This window comes from Cydia fagiglandana, chromosome 9 (assembly GCF_963556715.1).
Source record: "Cydia fagiglandana chromosome 9, ilCydFagi1.1, whole genome shotgun sequence".
Classification (NCBI taxonomy): domain Eukaryota; kingdom Metazoa; phylum Arthropoda; class Insecta; order Lepidoptera; family Tortricidae; genus Cydia; species Cydia fagiglandana.
The window spans coordinates 11,192,388-11,207,653 of NC_085940.1; the positions used below are offsets into that span (position 1 = coordinate 11,192,388).

Genomic DNA, 15,266 nt, shown 5'->3' on the forward strand with positions numbered 1-15,266 from the left:
GTACGTTAGATTAGAACCCTACCTACATGGTGCGTTATCGTGTACGTTAGAAAATAAGGAAATTATTTCCATATAAATTGCTCATTTTCTATCTATATTTAGATATAAAATTCAACATGTGTCAACATGCCTATTGTTCCAGTTTCCGCACGAACCCGCAGCTGGTGCTGAAGGCGCGGCCGGCGGTGGGCGCGCGCACGCTCCGCTTCGCGCACATCTCCAACTGGATCGAGCACAAGCTCAGCAAGGAGTTCGAGAAGGTGCTGGTGCTGCCCAACATGGAGGACATCGCCGTCGACGTCATGACGCCCACGCCCGTCTTCGCTGAAACCACTTAGAAACAGTGCGTATAAAGCTACTTAGTACTATGTGCAATATGAAAGACATCATGGTTGCCAGCTGCACCGTTTTTAAGGCGACATAATATTACATAGCACAAGACACTGCTGGCGTGTCTAAGTTGTATCATGACCTATTTGATCGAGTACAAGCTTAGCAAGGAGTTCGAGAAGGTGCTAGTGCTACCCAATATGGAGGACATCGCGGTCGACGTCATGACGCACACGCCCGTCTTCGCTGAAACCACTTAGAAACAGTGCGTATAAAGCTACCTAGTATTATGTGCAATATGAAAGACATCGTGGTTGCCAGCTGCACCGTTTTTAAGGCGACATAATATTACATAGCAGAAGACACTGCTGGCGTGTCTAAGTTGTATCATGAGTCATGACCTATTTGATCGAGTACAAGCTCAGCAAGGAGTTCGAGAAGGTGCTGGTGCTGCGAAACATGGACGACATCGCCGTCGACGTCATGACGCCCACTCCCGTATTCGCTGATTCCACTTAGAAACAGTGGTGCGTATAAAACGAGTACCTCAAGACGAAACAGGACACTGAGTTTTAAATATTTTAGGTAAATATACCCGTCTCGCTAACGGAACCGGCTCCTAAAACTAGTACGATAAGGACAAGGCGAAAAATCCTGCGTAAAAATCTCAAAAATCGAGGTTTCGTACTCGACTGTTTCCTCCTCCAAAACTTAACCAATCGTAACCAAATTTGGAAATCTCATGATTATGAAATTATCTGTGTCGGACAGTTTTGCTTTTTTGGCTAATTGATATCAGTTTTGAATACTAGTCTCTCATTGCGGCATAGTCAATGAGGCCATTTTGGCCATTTTTGAAGGGAACTAGCGCCTTAAAAAACAAAAATATCAAAAAAAGCAAAACGGTCCGACACAAATATTGACAATATTAATCTGTGTTGAAAAGATCATTGCTCTAGCATCAACTGCATACTCCGGTGTTCTGGGTAACTTACCATCTTACCATCAGGCGATTCGTCTGCTCGTTTCCTTTATCATAAAAAAATACATAGTAAAGGAACTGCTGTCGTATTTAAGTTGTATCATCTGAAGTATATAGAATATCTCGGTAGTCACACCCAAGATGGTGCACTTCTAAGTGTTCGTTACACCAAACTATTGAAACATTCACTATTGACAAGTTCCATAGTTCACTGCCGATTGACGTTGATCAGTCCACTTTGTGGTTGGTGCAACTGGCCCTGGTTAGCTCAAATCATGGCACATATTAAAATGCATAATAGCTTCTAATTGTACGATAAGTATAAGGAACATAGTACTTCAATCGAGCCAGCCTCGAATCGGCACTGTACTGGTGCATTTCTAATAATCATTTACTTGTAATTAATGTTACTTGAACACTTTGTCTCATGTGTCCGACGACGGCAGTTAAAAGGTTAACAGCGAAGTATGAAAAAATGTTAGTGCCAAAAGCGCATTTAGAATAGAATGAATAAGGAAGGGTGCAATGCCAAGACACGATATTTTTTACTTATATTTATACCATTAGAATTATAAAGGTCTTAATTGGCGTTTATATTGCGAACGATGCAATTGAATTGTACCGTTCTGATGCCATTATTTTGCCATAGCTTGGCACTGACTGATAATTTCTATTTCTACCATTACAGCGTTTATATATTAAAATCTTTCATACCATGCGTTTTGCAATATTCTTAATATAAAATATGTAGTTGAAATTTGAACTTTTTCGTCTATGGCATTGCTGTGGGTTTTGTAGTCGGCTGCTCAGTACTCAGGTTTACGTATTTGGTTGAGATTACGGCGTAGAAAATAATAGCTGGGGCCTTTAGCTAAATTTAACTTTCTTCCTCTAAACTAAAATAATGAAAATATTTGATAAATGATACCAAATGGACGAAATTTGGAGTATTTCCTATAAATGTTATTGTTATCAAAGCTATAATTTTTTAGTTGTGCATTTTATATGCATTCTGTCACCTTCGGAACAGATACTTGTACGTATGAAATGCTGATCAGGATTATGATACATTTTCGTTATAATTCTGTCCTGAGTCGAGAAGACGAGAATTACATACCGCATATTAATGAGGTCCAGCTAATTAGAAGATCTTAGAGCATATTGTACTGGTTATACTAATTTAGCACAAGCGTAGTTATGTTGACACATAAATGAGCCTAATTAAATGATTTATTTCGTCCATTTAGATTTTTATACGTTTTCTATAATGAATGAATAAATAAATCAACATAAACTCTTGACGATAAACGACCATTCAGGATGCCTTTTGTTAAAAAGCATTTTTTAAATATCCGCTTGTAAAAGGGAACTCTTAGTATGCAGGCATTCACGTAATAAAATTTGCGTACATAAGCGCTTGCTATACCTACATCATTTTTCTTTGAGAACGATTCATTTCTGTCAATATGTCTAAAACTAATCAATGTAAATAATTAGATAATCCGGGGGAAGTGCATTTATACCCTGATCCTAGTTTGATAAGTCAGAATCTTTTCCAGGGTATTTATTTTCCTATGACTGGAGATCGAATGATATTTATTTGGACTGGATGGGAGTAACCGTCATCGAGCTTCCTCGGTACTAATTATTATTCTGACAATAATCCGTTATTTCCACTCGAAATTATATAAATGTTCTTACCTGTATGATAAATCAAGAATTCCTCTATTTTTACCGGTATTTGATAGTGGATCCTCATATTTTTGTAGTCAATAGGTACTATGATAAAAACTATCGCGTTGCATGCATTTCACACGTTTAGTCGAAAGCATTTATTAGTTTGCTTTTCTTAAGAAGTGCTAAGATTTAAAAAAAGGTTAATTAATAAAAGCAATTACCTAGTCACTTCACGTTTAAAAAAATACGGACGTCGAATATTTCAACCTAACATTGTATCGCTTAACTTCAAACTCGGGTAAATCCATTCGACCCTATTAGCAAATATCTACCCTATTACCTTTTCTTAATGCCAATATCGCATAATCTGACAGATGGATTTACCCGAGTTTGAAGTTAAGCGACTCAATTTAAGTACCTATATTGACATCTTGTACGGTATGTCATAATTTCAAGTGACTTCCGCAGCAAGCTCGGCCGAATCGCACCTTCCCATACAAACGGAGTATCGTTTTTATTTAAAAACCGGGCAAGTGCGAGTCGGACTCGCGCACGAAGGGTTCCGTACCATAAAGCAAAAAAAAAATGCAAAAAGAAAACGGTCACCCATCCAAGTACTGACCACGCCCGACGTTGCTTAACTTTGGTCAAAAATCACGTTTGCTGTATGGGAGCCCCACTTAAATCTTTATTTTATTCTGTTTTTAGTATTTGTTGTTATAGCGGCAACATAAATACATCATCTGTGAAAATTTCAACTGTCTAGCTATCACGGTTCGTGAGATACAGCCTGGTGACAGACAGACGGACAGACGGACGGACGGACGGACAGCGAAGTCTTAGTAATAGGGTCCCGTTTTACCCTTTGGGTACGGAACCCTAAAAACTACGGTTTGGGTTGTAATGAAACTTTGCACATACATACAATAACATTAGGTTTATCTAACCCTGTAATTAGTTTATATAAGGTTACAAAACCGAGATAGAGCAAAAACAAATTTAGTGAAAACCTTAAATTCCCTGTATTTTTTTCACTATGGTATGTGAAGCTACATAAATAAAGTACATGCACAGATATAGGTACCATATCCTATTGTAAGTACAAAGTTTCAGAAGAATCTCGCTAGTCGTTTTAAAATGAGAGCGTAACTACCGAGTACAGAGTTTGCTGCGGACTCTTTAAGTTTAAATGAAAGGTTGATGCAAGTAAAAAGTAAGACATAATAGTTTGAAGGCCTGTCCAGACGGTAACAATGTTTCGCCGATCTGATTAAATTGTCCAATCAAATCAGGTCGTGCGGACGCAAACGCCCATTTGGCCTGATTTGATCGGACAATTTAATCAGATTGGCAAAAAATTGTCCCCGTCTGGACAGTCTGGAGAGGTCTTGAGACTTAACAATGAAATAACTAACAGTGACCAATGGTTGATTACATTTGCATCACATGGATATATCGCACAACGCATTGGCTAATCAGAAAGCACCCCACGACGTTTTTATTAAAAATATTATGTTTATGTTAGCATCAGTATTTCATATCTAGGCCGTATTATATAGAAAATAGGTAGGTGTGGTACTATTTTTTTATTGTTATGGTTTTAGTAATCAGACAAATTATAAAATAAGATACATCATTTACATTATTAGGCCTTAAAATAAGGTTTTTTTTTACATTTTAATCGCATCCTTATTGCCACAAAAGGTAGAGACATGCGTCATGCTAAAATGATGCATTTGGTGTTGCTTTCTATTTACTAAAATAAAACATTAATTTGTCTGATGAAATGTAGTTTGAAAAATACCCGATATAGGGTTTATTATATATGTACGAGTAGAATATGCGGAATAAATGGGAAGGTTGAGATTATAAAAGTAACCATAAAAGGCTGAAGGTAACTTGCTCACGAAAGCAATTTTTCCGTGAATATGTTAGGATTAGCCTCTTCAAGTGAGTGCTAAGGTGTTTTGAGCGAATTTATGGTCGGTTTATTTAGGTATAAATAAAATAAATACAAGCCCATGCGCCTTACTCGACTAATTAGTAAGGGTATCATATCTCTTGCCATCAAAAGTATCAAAACCATAAACACTTCGTTTTAATGGCCGTAAGAATGTTATAGCCAGACGATGGGGGAAGACGGTATTGGGCTTGTGTTTAAAATGTTTCTAAATTAATGTATGATGCTTAATTATATTCCAAGCTTCAGATAGCCGCTCCCTGGCCACTTGTAGGGCGACATTTAAGTAAATATTTATTCACTTTTATAAATAATTCTTGTGAAAACGACATTGTATCGTTAAATGGGGTCTACCCAAGTTCTTATGAATTTTTCGATAAAATATTTAATGTTTCACGTTTTTACATAAATAAGTACCTACTAGCTTATATTCTACGTAAGCCAACATCTACGTACTAATTTTAAAAGGCACTACGTTCTACATATCACACTTTTGTAAGTCATGTACCTGTTTCAAAAGCATACCGCTACATCTACATGACCATGGTATATTTATTTTACATAGTAATGTACTCCGAACCAGTTTTTAATTTTATTTGTAAATATATAACTATTAGTATCGAATTTACGTTTGTTGGGCACTTTTTGAATATCGTCTATTGTAATTAGTTACTGTTTATTTCATATGTCGATGCGGCCAAATCCGTATACGAGCAATTTTTTTATTTCTTTTGCCGTAAGCGCGCAATCGTTACTTTATCGATGTAGGTAACAATAGTGTCAGTAAACTTTGTGAAAACTCGGTCGTGTACGGAATTCCCCGCAGACGGATTTAGCCGCATTAATGTTACTCGAAGAAAATGTTTTCGTTTTTCTGTTTGTTTATCTGTGATCACATAGTGATTTCTATTTTCGCAGTGTTTGTATACCAAAAAAAAAGAGTAATTTTCCATGTATATAGTCTATGAAATTATTAAAGTGTTTATGTGATATATAGTTAAGAGTTAAACCGTGCCGAGTAGTTTTTCTATGTGGTATCAGTTGTGATTTTTCAATAAAAGATTTAAAACATGAATATATAGTTTTTCTTCCTTCGAAAACCTTGGGGGTGTGGGACGTATAAATGGAAACGAGTAAATCTTTAAAATCTTATATTCAACAGTTTTTCCCTTACTTTATAACATATAGTTCATAAACATAATATCAAACTCTTTATAATTTCTATGTACAATAGGCACTTCTCAGTACATTCGTTGTAAACTATATCACAAATCAAAACTATACTTACGAATTGTACAAATTTAAAATTAATAGGTATTCACATTTCTTATTCTATTTATTGTACATACTATACTATCATAGATATATATTAGCAAAAACTATAACATCTGGAATAAAAAATAGTTTTTTTTTGCTGGAAGCACTGAAGCGAGGTGAGGCTACAAAGCAATAATGTTGACATTCCAACCAAACATACATTACGTAAGGGAGATGCAATGTAGAAAGATTTTTTTGCTCTAAATAAATTGTGCAAGGGTTTTTATGTTTAGTTTTTATACTTTTTATTATTTAGCTACTACTGATGGTTTTTTTTATTATTTCGTATCAATAAAACCCATGCTCAGTTTGTTCAGAATCTCGAAACTATCGATTGTTATTTTGCAACGGCTTTCTCATACTACTTCTCCCATTTTTTTTTCTTAATTCTTACTTGCGTAGGTACAGTCAGCTGCAGAGATAACTCACCCTCCCTGCATATAAATTTATTTGCAGCTGACTGAATTATACTTGTTTGCCTCGACTGCCTCGAGTCAAACATTAGTTATAGTGCGTTTTTTAGCGTTAGAAAAAAGGTAAACAATCTTGACGTGTCTTTTTATTGGCAAACACTTTTGAAAAATAAGTCACGGCAAAAATGTAACTATTCATATGTCATGGGTGTTTTCTATGTATATATGTATTTATCTATATAAGTATGTATACCGTCGCCTAGTACCCTTAGTACCTACAAGCTTATATAGTTTGCTTAGTTTGGGGCTAGGTTGATTTGTGTAAGATGCCCCATACCGTCCCATAATTTTTTTTTATTTAATTATGAATCATATACGATTATTTACATTCTTTTGTTTTCATAAGTTCACAAAAAGCGTTCTTCAATTAAAAGACACGTCAAGATCGCGTAGCCTTTTTCTGATGGTAAAAAAACGAACTATAGCACAACTCCCATTTCTTCGTCTAAACATGCCCCTTTCTATGATAATATTGACAATATATACAAGTTGAGATCAACCTTACATCTATTCTGAAGATCTTACAGATTTGGCACCCTTGACCACATTTTGAATGTTAAACCTATTTAACGCGACATCTAAAACAGCAATAGTGTTTTGACTTTTGGTGTACAGTCGACGTCAAAGACATGTTTACACTTTTGGACCTTACGCCTTTGTAATAAGGCGAAAAATGTAAACATATATACGTCGACTTGTACATAATTGTATCACTTGCAATTGTACATCTTATTGGTGCGTAAAAAATTGCATATTGCTGTTTCAGATATAGCGGCACATTATTTAAAAATAGAATTATATGTACAGAAAGAAAATAATATGATATTACTTTTCTTTTAGATATATGTACTTTACAATATTGCATCAATTAGCAATTTTCTATGGCAAGCAATTTTATGGTGCTTTTAATTAAAAATATTTACAATGATGCAAAATTGCATGGACACATTCAAGTAGCCATGCAGTTTTGCTGTTGGATGTACCTATAAATTAATATATTACGTTTACATTTTATAGGCACTACGTTTCCATGTGTCCAGTTAGTAACTAGATATTTATTTTATAAACGGCTGTGAAATCTAAATCTCACAAACCATTGATAATCGTTGGTCCCTATCGGTCCTTTTGACATTTTCGTTGGTATGTTGTGAAAATATACACTTGACTTGGCGTTTTTACTGCGGCACTTATTGCGTCTATATTTATTATCTGTCTCTTGAAACTTAGTGAGAAATACACATGTATGTCAAAGGTACACCGGCTTTACTTTAGTAAACCGAGTTCATACTACCTTTATAATGTATTCTCCAGTGTATTCCAAGTATGAAGTATGTACTTGGCGTATTCCGTTGGCGTTCTAATGTGTGTGATTTCTCTATAATAATGATTTTTTGAGGAATTTTTACCATATATTAAAGATGGAGAGAGATCGCTGAATGCAAATATTGCAAACATGAAGTTGTATTGAGGCGGTCTTTGGAAGAGGCCTGAATCTAATAGCCATTATTTCCATTTTACGGTAGGATTTTTTCATTTGTTCGATGAACTGAACAGAGTTCACATTCGAAAAGAGTATCTGATCGTATAGATTCATAGTTATAAAGATGAATCGAACGCACTTGACACTTCGTGTATTCCTACACATAGGTACGCTGATCTAGAGTCAGACCTAGAAAAGTCTGCAGCGATTTTGATAGCCCACGCAGTGCAAATGTTATTTACACGTCAACATTTGATAGAAATATGATGTTTAAAATAACACTTGCACTGCGTGGGCTATCATAATCGCTGCAGGGTTTTCTTGGTGTAACTCTATCTAATGTTGCAGCGAGCAATGCGCATTGCCATCTCGACTCCGTCTTTCCACGAGCTCCTCCCAGTCCTCTATCCTCGGCGCGCACACCAGCGCGTACCGGCCGAGCCTCCTCCGCGCCATGACTAGGAACTCTCCGGCGCCGGCCTCCGCGCCGCACACGGACGACACGTGGATGTGTGCGTGCAGGCTCCGCGTCCGCCGCCGGTGGTTGCGGTGGGTGGTGCGCTCCAGCGCGTTGTCTACGTCGTACCTGGTGACAAGTTTATAATGTTACGTCGGTTGGTATAAAGAGCGTTTGGAAAAGAACTACGAGGTAGCGACACTGGACTGTTCACAGGTCACAAGTATGTAGGTAAGTCAGTTTATATGTAGTCAGCCAAGAAATCAATCAATCAGATGATAGAGTCGAATAGTGGTAGACCACTTTCTTGGCTGACCGTACACACTGCTACCTAATATCTTAATATTTAGTTTTGCATATGTATACCTATTGCTTCAATTGGCTGATTAATAACTATAGGACCAGAGGCAGTCGACTAAATTGAAATAAACAAGCTTGTAATGGCTTGTTTATGATTTTACGTTCAAAAGGTTAAGTAGTGCAAATAGGTAGGCGAACAACATTGCTGATTTTTTTTTAAAACGTTAAACTAAGAAAGAGCTTGTAACGTGAAACTTTTTCACACAGAGGTGTGGGTTCTGATACTATGCGATAAAGATTATGAGTGAGTAGAGAACGGCCTTACCTATAGTAATTATCGTCCGCCGCGTCGTCCATGCGGGGATCGGGCCCGGCGCTGCCGGTGGCGCGGATGAGCTTGCTGAGCCGCAGCGTGAGCTGCGTGCTGTCCAGGTCCGAGCGCTGCTCGGCGCCCACGAATGTTCCGCGAGACACTGTTAACAAGAGGTTAGTATCTGTCAGTGGCGGAGCGTCCATTAGAACTCGATTCCCATCAGCTAGCTTCTCTGATATTCAGGCCCCTGGGCCATTTTCTTTAAACTTATGAAGAAAAGAAAGGGCAAGATCGCTCTTAGCGCGTGTCAAGGTAATTTTGACCAACTCGTCCGCTTAGCAACTTCTGCTGTTGACTGTACATAGTAAGTATTCGATTGGAGAATAAGAACATGTTTTTGTCAGGTAGGTATTATATTTAACGGAAGCGGCTCAAGAAGCATATTGATGTATAGCAAGTCATCATTTACTATTATGAGCCCGTAGGATGTAACTGTGAAAGCCTTCCGGTGGGTTATAAGCTAGTTTTATTATCTATCATTAGTCCGTCTGTACCTACTATAACGACATAATTTAACTAGACATGATTTATAGTTTTTAAGTACCGAGAACGAGCAACAAGTGCTCCAGATTGCCCAAACGCTGAATCATGCGTAAATTAAACGCAAACGGCGGTTGACGTCACCCCACTCCAGTCCCACGAAATCTTAACAGCATCATATTAGATATTTATCACTGTCGCTATTATTCTATGCCCGAGGCTCTATTGGACTCATTGGCTGTCAAAAAGTTGCTATTGTCTGTGTCGTTTTTTGCGACGTGAGTAAGCGCAAATGTAAGTTTGAAACCGAACCGAACCTTTGTTTGAGGAAGATAAGTGAATAGTGGAAGAGCGGTCATCCACCCCGCCCAGACGATAATTACGAAGGCTTAACTAACAAGCTATCACGTCTCATTTGACGTCCACGTTCTTATATTCTCACAAGGGTAATGTTACTTTTTGTAAAGCTTCAAATTAATAGTTCGGTACGTCACAATTTGAGTGTTGTAGATTCCACATACATTTTGATGAACTGCTTATACAATCTTTTTTTTTTTTGTTAAACCATCTACAAAGTACCTACTTTATGAATATCATGTTATATTTTTAACATACTAATTAATTAATAATTACTTTATGCAAAGCGTACGCCATAAATCAATTACATAAATTGATTTAACATAGGTAGGTACCTAATTAAAATACGACAGAAGATTCATGGCATTCAAATCAGTTTTTGTTGTAAAAAAATAACCGTGTCTATTTTGAATTGTCGTGCTTAGAGATAATCTTTAAAAATGAGGTTTAATGAGTATTAATGTCGTCTGAGTAAAAAATAACAATAATTATGTTGCATGACAAACAGAAATTGGGATGGTGCGTGAGCCGTGGTCTGAGATGGCTAATAACGCGCCCGCCGCGGGACGCGCCATCATTAAAAAAAAAACCTCATGACATAACTCTTGTCTATTATTATTAAACAAGATTTTTAAAAAATATCCGAACTCCCCGTGGGGTCGCGTGCCCGCGGTTGATCGCATCTATATCCTATATTAATTTATGGTAAACGCAAATTGAATTTAAAGTCTATCAAATAATTCCATCCATCGCTACTGTATGTGTGTACAATCCGCTCCGCATGTGAGATTTAAAATAATAGTTGTAAGACTTGTACGAAACTTTGTAGCAATTGTAGCATTTTTTTTAATTCCTGTAAATGCCATAACGACTATAGTTAAAATAGTAAAGTTAACGTTTCCAAAATGTTTAGGTAGTTACACCTAGTGCATTTAACTTTACCGTTTATTTTAAGAGGGATGTATTATTTAGGCTCCTACCCACTTACTGACGTGACATACTTACCCTGTGTAAACGAGTGTAAAGTAAAAGCCGCAGAATTCTTTCCTTTTTTTCTCTTAAATTATTTCCCTCAAATGCTACTTTTTAAATTTCACCAAATAACATGTATGATAAACTGTTGCAGGCAAATATTCCGCGGTCGTTAGGTTGGCAAAATTATATTCTCGTATACCGTTTAATTTAATTTGAAGCGAGAGGAATCTCGATTATGGCGACAAATTACCGTGCGGGCGGCGTTTATTAGCGTCAGGCTTCTGTTTCTGCTTACCCATTATGGTGGCAGAGGCGGAGATTTTACATTATTTTCTTTATTAACTAAACCCACGATTTCGTTTTGCATTTGGCAATTTAGTTGCCAATTATGTAGAAACTTTACCGTGATTAAATTTATGATTATCACAATGAAATAAATAAAAACTTTCGGGTTTATAGCATCAAACGATCGACCATCTAAATCTTAATTATACGGCACACCTAAAGGCAGCTTTCGTTTTCAATTAAACTTAATAGCTCCAGTCATTTGTTTTCAAAAAATTAAATATTAGACACAAAAATAAGTTACATAACGTATTTAGTACCTACGTCATCAATGACACTTGTATTTAACGAAATATCAACTACCTACAAGAACTGTATTAAATCAGGGATTTGTAATTCAGTAGACAATAAACATAGTAGTTTTAAACGTTGATTGAACATACCTAAATCACTAGTGCAGAATGCGAGTTCCAGTTCCTCCTCAGTGCACGGCCTGCAATCCGCCGTGGCAGGATCATAGTGCCGCCTGTTCAGCGGCCTCGCCTCGTATCTCAGGGTGGCCTCGCGGCGCTTGGTGCCTTCCTCGGGCTCGGCCTCCACGTAGAGCGCGGCCCGGCCTCGGCGGCTACGGAAGCAGCGGAGCTCGCGCGGGTCCCCATCGTCCGGCGCGTATAGGGGCACCAGTTTGTGGGCGCCCTCGACGAACAACCGAGCGGGGAAGCGTTCGGCTTCTGAAAATTATTATGAATCGGTATTGAATTTGTTTTCTTTGCTGAATAGACATCAGCCTCATGCCTTCATTAAGGGCCAGTTGACCAACCACATTTGACAGACTGATCAACGTCAGCCGCCGCCCCGGCCCGGCCCTTTACTATGAAACTTTCCATACAAAAAATTTTAGCGAACTCTTTAACGATACGAACAGTTTAGTGCAACCGACCTTTAACCTAACCTAACCTTTATGAGGCAACTAATGCGACCATTACATGCTCTGGAAAAGGCACTAATACTACCAACAATCTATGGTTCTATTTGGAGGTAAAAAATAGTGTGCAAAGGAAATATTCTCTGAATTCTTACTTGTATCGTTAAGCCGGTCATCGTGGAACAAGTCAGGCGGGTCTGGTCGTCGTACAACTCGCACACAAACATGGAACTCCCGCTCGTCAGCAGGCATGGGCGGCTTGAAGAGCAACCTCAGCGCGCCTCGAGGATACATCCAGGATACTAGCCCTTCCCGACATCGCAGGTAGACTGGTGTCACGCCCCGCTCCGCGTTGCTGGTCAACCCACTGAAACAGAACAGTGCTTTGTTAAGATTTTTTCGTCGGGTAGGAGCTTAAGTAAAAATTTCAGATGGTCTTTTAAATATTAGCAGTTTGTATAGGTACCTACAACTACAAAGTCACACACGTTACGTTGTAGATGTAGAGCTATTTATAACCATAAATCATCTTAAGAATAGGGGAAATGTCATCAAAGTCTGTTACTACCTTAAGTACCCTAGGGGTACTGTAGGTATAGGTACAGTAAATTACCAACAATGGCTATAATTAATAAGTCAAGCTAGCGCATTATACATGCCTAAATGATCTTTGTAACACCGAAAAAGGAATAAAAATTACAAAGGCAACGACTACCTACAGCGGCAACCAAAAACAGCAGTGTCCAGTTTCAACATTTATATATCCGTTGAAATAAGATATGTAAAAAGCTATATCAACCATCGTAAAAACTGACAATTCTTAAAACGTAATCAATAAAATTGCGACCTCATTAAAGGTTTTGGTGCGGGCTCATTTATTTAGCTGGATTTGTAGGTACACTACAAGAAAGGTGCCCTAGTCGTATTTGGACAATTTGATTGGAATTATTGTGGCTTCTGGGAGTTTAAAAGAAAGCTAATTAAGTATTCTGATCGCGCCGCGACGCGACGTGCCTCGGTCATTTCTCTCCATACAAATTATTAAAACCTTTTCGAATTGCATCTGGGCTTTCGTACGCTTCACGCCCCGTATCGGGAAAAAAAGTTATAAATTCTCATTCGCGTTAGAAAATACATAATATTAATATTCTTAACATGCACACTTGAAAATGGTAAATAAATCTTTAGTCTGACGGAAAGGATTTTTGACAAGCATCCTGCAGACAAAATCCATTAGTCTTATCCCGATATAGTTATTACCAAGCTTTCCAGGAACATACAATTTGACAAACTAACGTAAAACAATCGAGTCTAGTCCAAAGTAACCTAGAATTATGTAAATGTAGATCGAAAGTCCGGGCAAGGAGTGGTGAAGATTACGGCACGCGATCGAGGTGTCATTTCTCCCCCGTATCTCGAGCTGCTGCCATAAACAAGCCCGGAGCGGACAATTGTATCTGTAATCTCCAGGCACGTGGGCTTCGTAGTATTGCCGGCGCAAGGAGTAAGGCATTAACATTAAACGAGCCTCGTACGTTGCCTGCTTTTCTCCTCCGGCGAGTAGCGCCCACGCCAGCCCACAACCGGCCAGCCATAAAACACAGATATACGACCAAACTCATATAAAAGATGCGAGTCGAGATTTTACATGTCTTGATGCGACAATAAAAGCTTTTGTGTAAGTATGTACTGTATTCTCCGTGGGTTTACGACAACGCTTTGTGGTCGGACCAATTTAAAATTTATAAGAATGTCTCAGAATTTATGACCATTACCGCTGATTGATTTCATAAATCTCGCGTCTGTCGAAGTCCTCCGAATAAAATGATGGTTATAAAGTTTCGTGCAGTACAGCATCAATCAGCTAAAACGAGTTTGATTAACATGGCCTGTTAGCTTATTTTCGTTGACATTTACGACATTGGGTGTATAAATATTTATTGCTACATTCTAATTTCTCATTTCCGAGTGGTTCACCGCTTCTTTACCAAAAAGGGAATACTTTTACGTCATCGGGGACTTCCTTAATCCTAGCTAATGGGCGCGCGATGAGTTATACGTTTGTAGTAAATTATGGGGTAGCCTAATGGTAACAAGTGTGCGTCGCAGGGTGCATGTGGTCTGGGATGCCGGCGACGCGACACACACGTGGATATTAGTGAACGCTACCCTTGTAATGCAGGGGTGCATAACCTATGGTTACACGGTACGGAACAAGGGCCCAACCTTTTCTGTTCTCTTTCACGACGCAGCAACTAGTATCATTTTCATTTCTCTCTCCTCGCTCTTTTAAAATGCCGTTTGTCAAAAAAGGACAACCATACTGTTGACAAGGTGGACTTCAAATCAAGTGTTGCCTTTCTTGATGCGCCCAGGCTGTGTATGTGTGCGTAAAAGCGTATATGTGTGCTCTTTTAGGGATGTGAAAAGTCGATTTTAATCATGTTATATATCGATAAACGCTACACAGCGGAACGAAATAGCGATTAATTGAAGCTTCAATATCTTCGTTAAACATAAACATAATTGAAATGCTAATGGATAATGAATATATTATAATATAATAATATAATTCAATTATTGCGGAACACCTATTTTAGGAGGTATTTATCTATTTTAATTAAATATCTGAACTTTCCCTTGGTTCCCTGCTGGGGCGTGACTATAAAATTGTGATCTGATAACCACAATAAAGAATAAAAGCGTTTTTGGTCATTTTAGGTATCGTTAAGCCTTTGAAGTAAAATTAAAATTGCAAGAAATGTCGATAGTTTATCGATATGACTTTATCGACATGGCTACAGCAACGTGGGCCTCATTGTTAATCGTACACTAAACAAAAGTGGCAACAGTGACAGCTCGCTGAGACACCGTCTATATATATATTATGTCTAT

General features: G+C 38.0%; 2 protein-coding genes across 2 annotated transcripts in view; one reads left to right on the plus strand and one right to left on the minus strand.

The window, feature by feature from the left end:
* The window catches only part of LOC134667394 (testis-expressed protein 2), a 32,655-nt gene extending 26,631 nt beyond the window's left edge, over positions 1-6,024 (plus strand). Inside the window, exon 21 of the mRNA XM_063524797.1 lies at positions 143-6,024. Coding sequence (XP_063380867.1) covers positions 143-338 — 196 coding nt within the window. The 3' untranslated portion in view covers positions 339-6,024. The remainder of the gene's footprint in view (positions 1-142) is intronic.
* Positions 6,025-6,087: 63 nt separating this feature from the next.
* The window catches only part of LOC134667385 (meteorin-like protein), a 44,811-nt gene continuing 35,632 nt past the window's right edge, over positions 6,088-15,266 (minus strand). Inside the window, exons 2-6 of the mRNA XM_063524784.1 lie at positions 12,527-12,738; positions 11,890-12,177; positions 9,302-9,449; positions 8,551-8,805; positions 6,088-8,391 (exon numbers count right to left, since the gene is read on the minus strand). Coding sequence (XP_063380854.1) covers positions 8,556-8,805; positions 9,302-9,449; positions 11,890-12,177; positions 12,527-12,738 — 898 coding nt within the window. The 3' untranslated portion in view covers positions 6,088-8,391; positions 8,551-8,555. The remainder of the gene's footprint in view (positions 8,392-8,550; positions 8,806-9,301; positions 9,450-11,889; positions 12,178-12,526; positions 12,739-15,266) is intronic.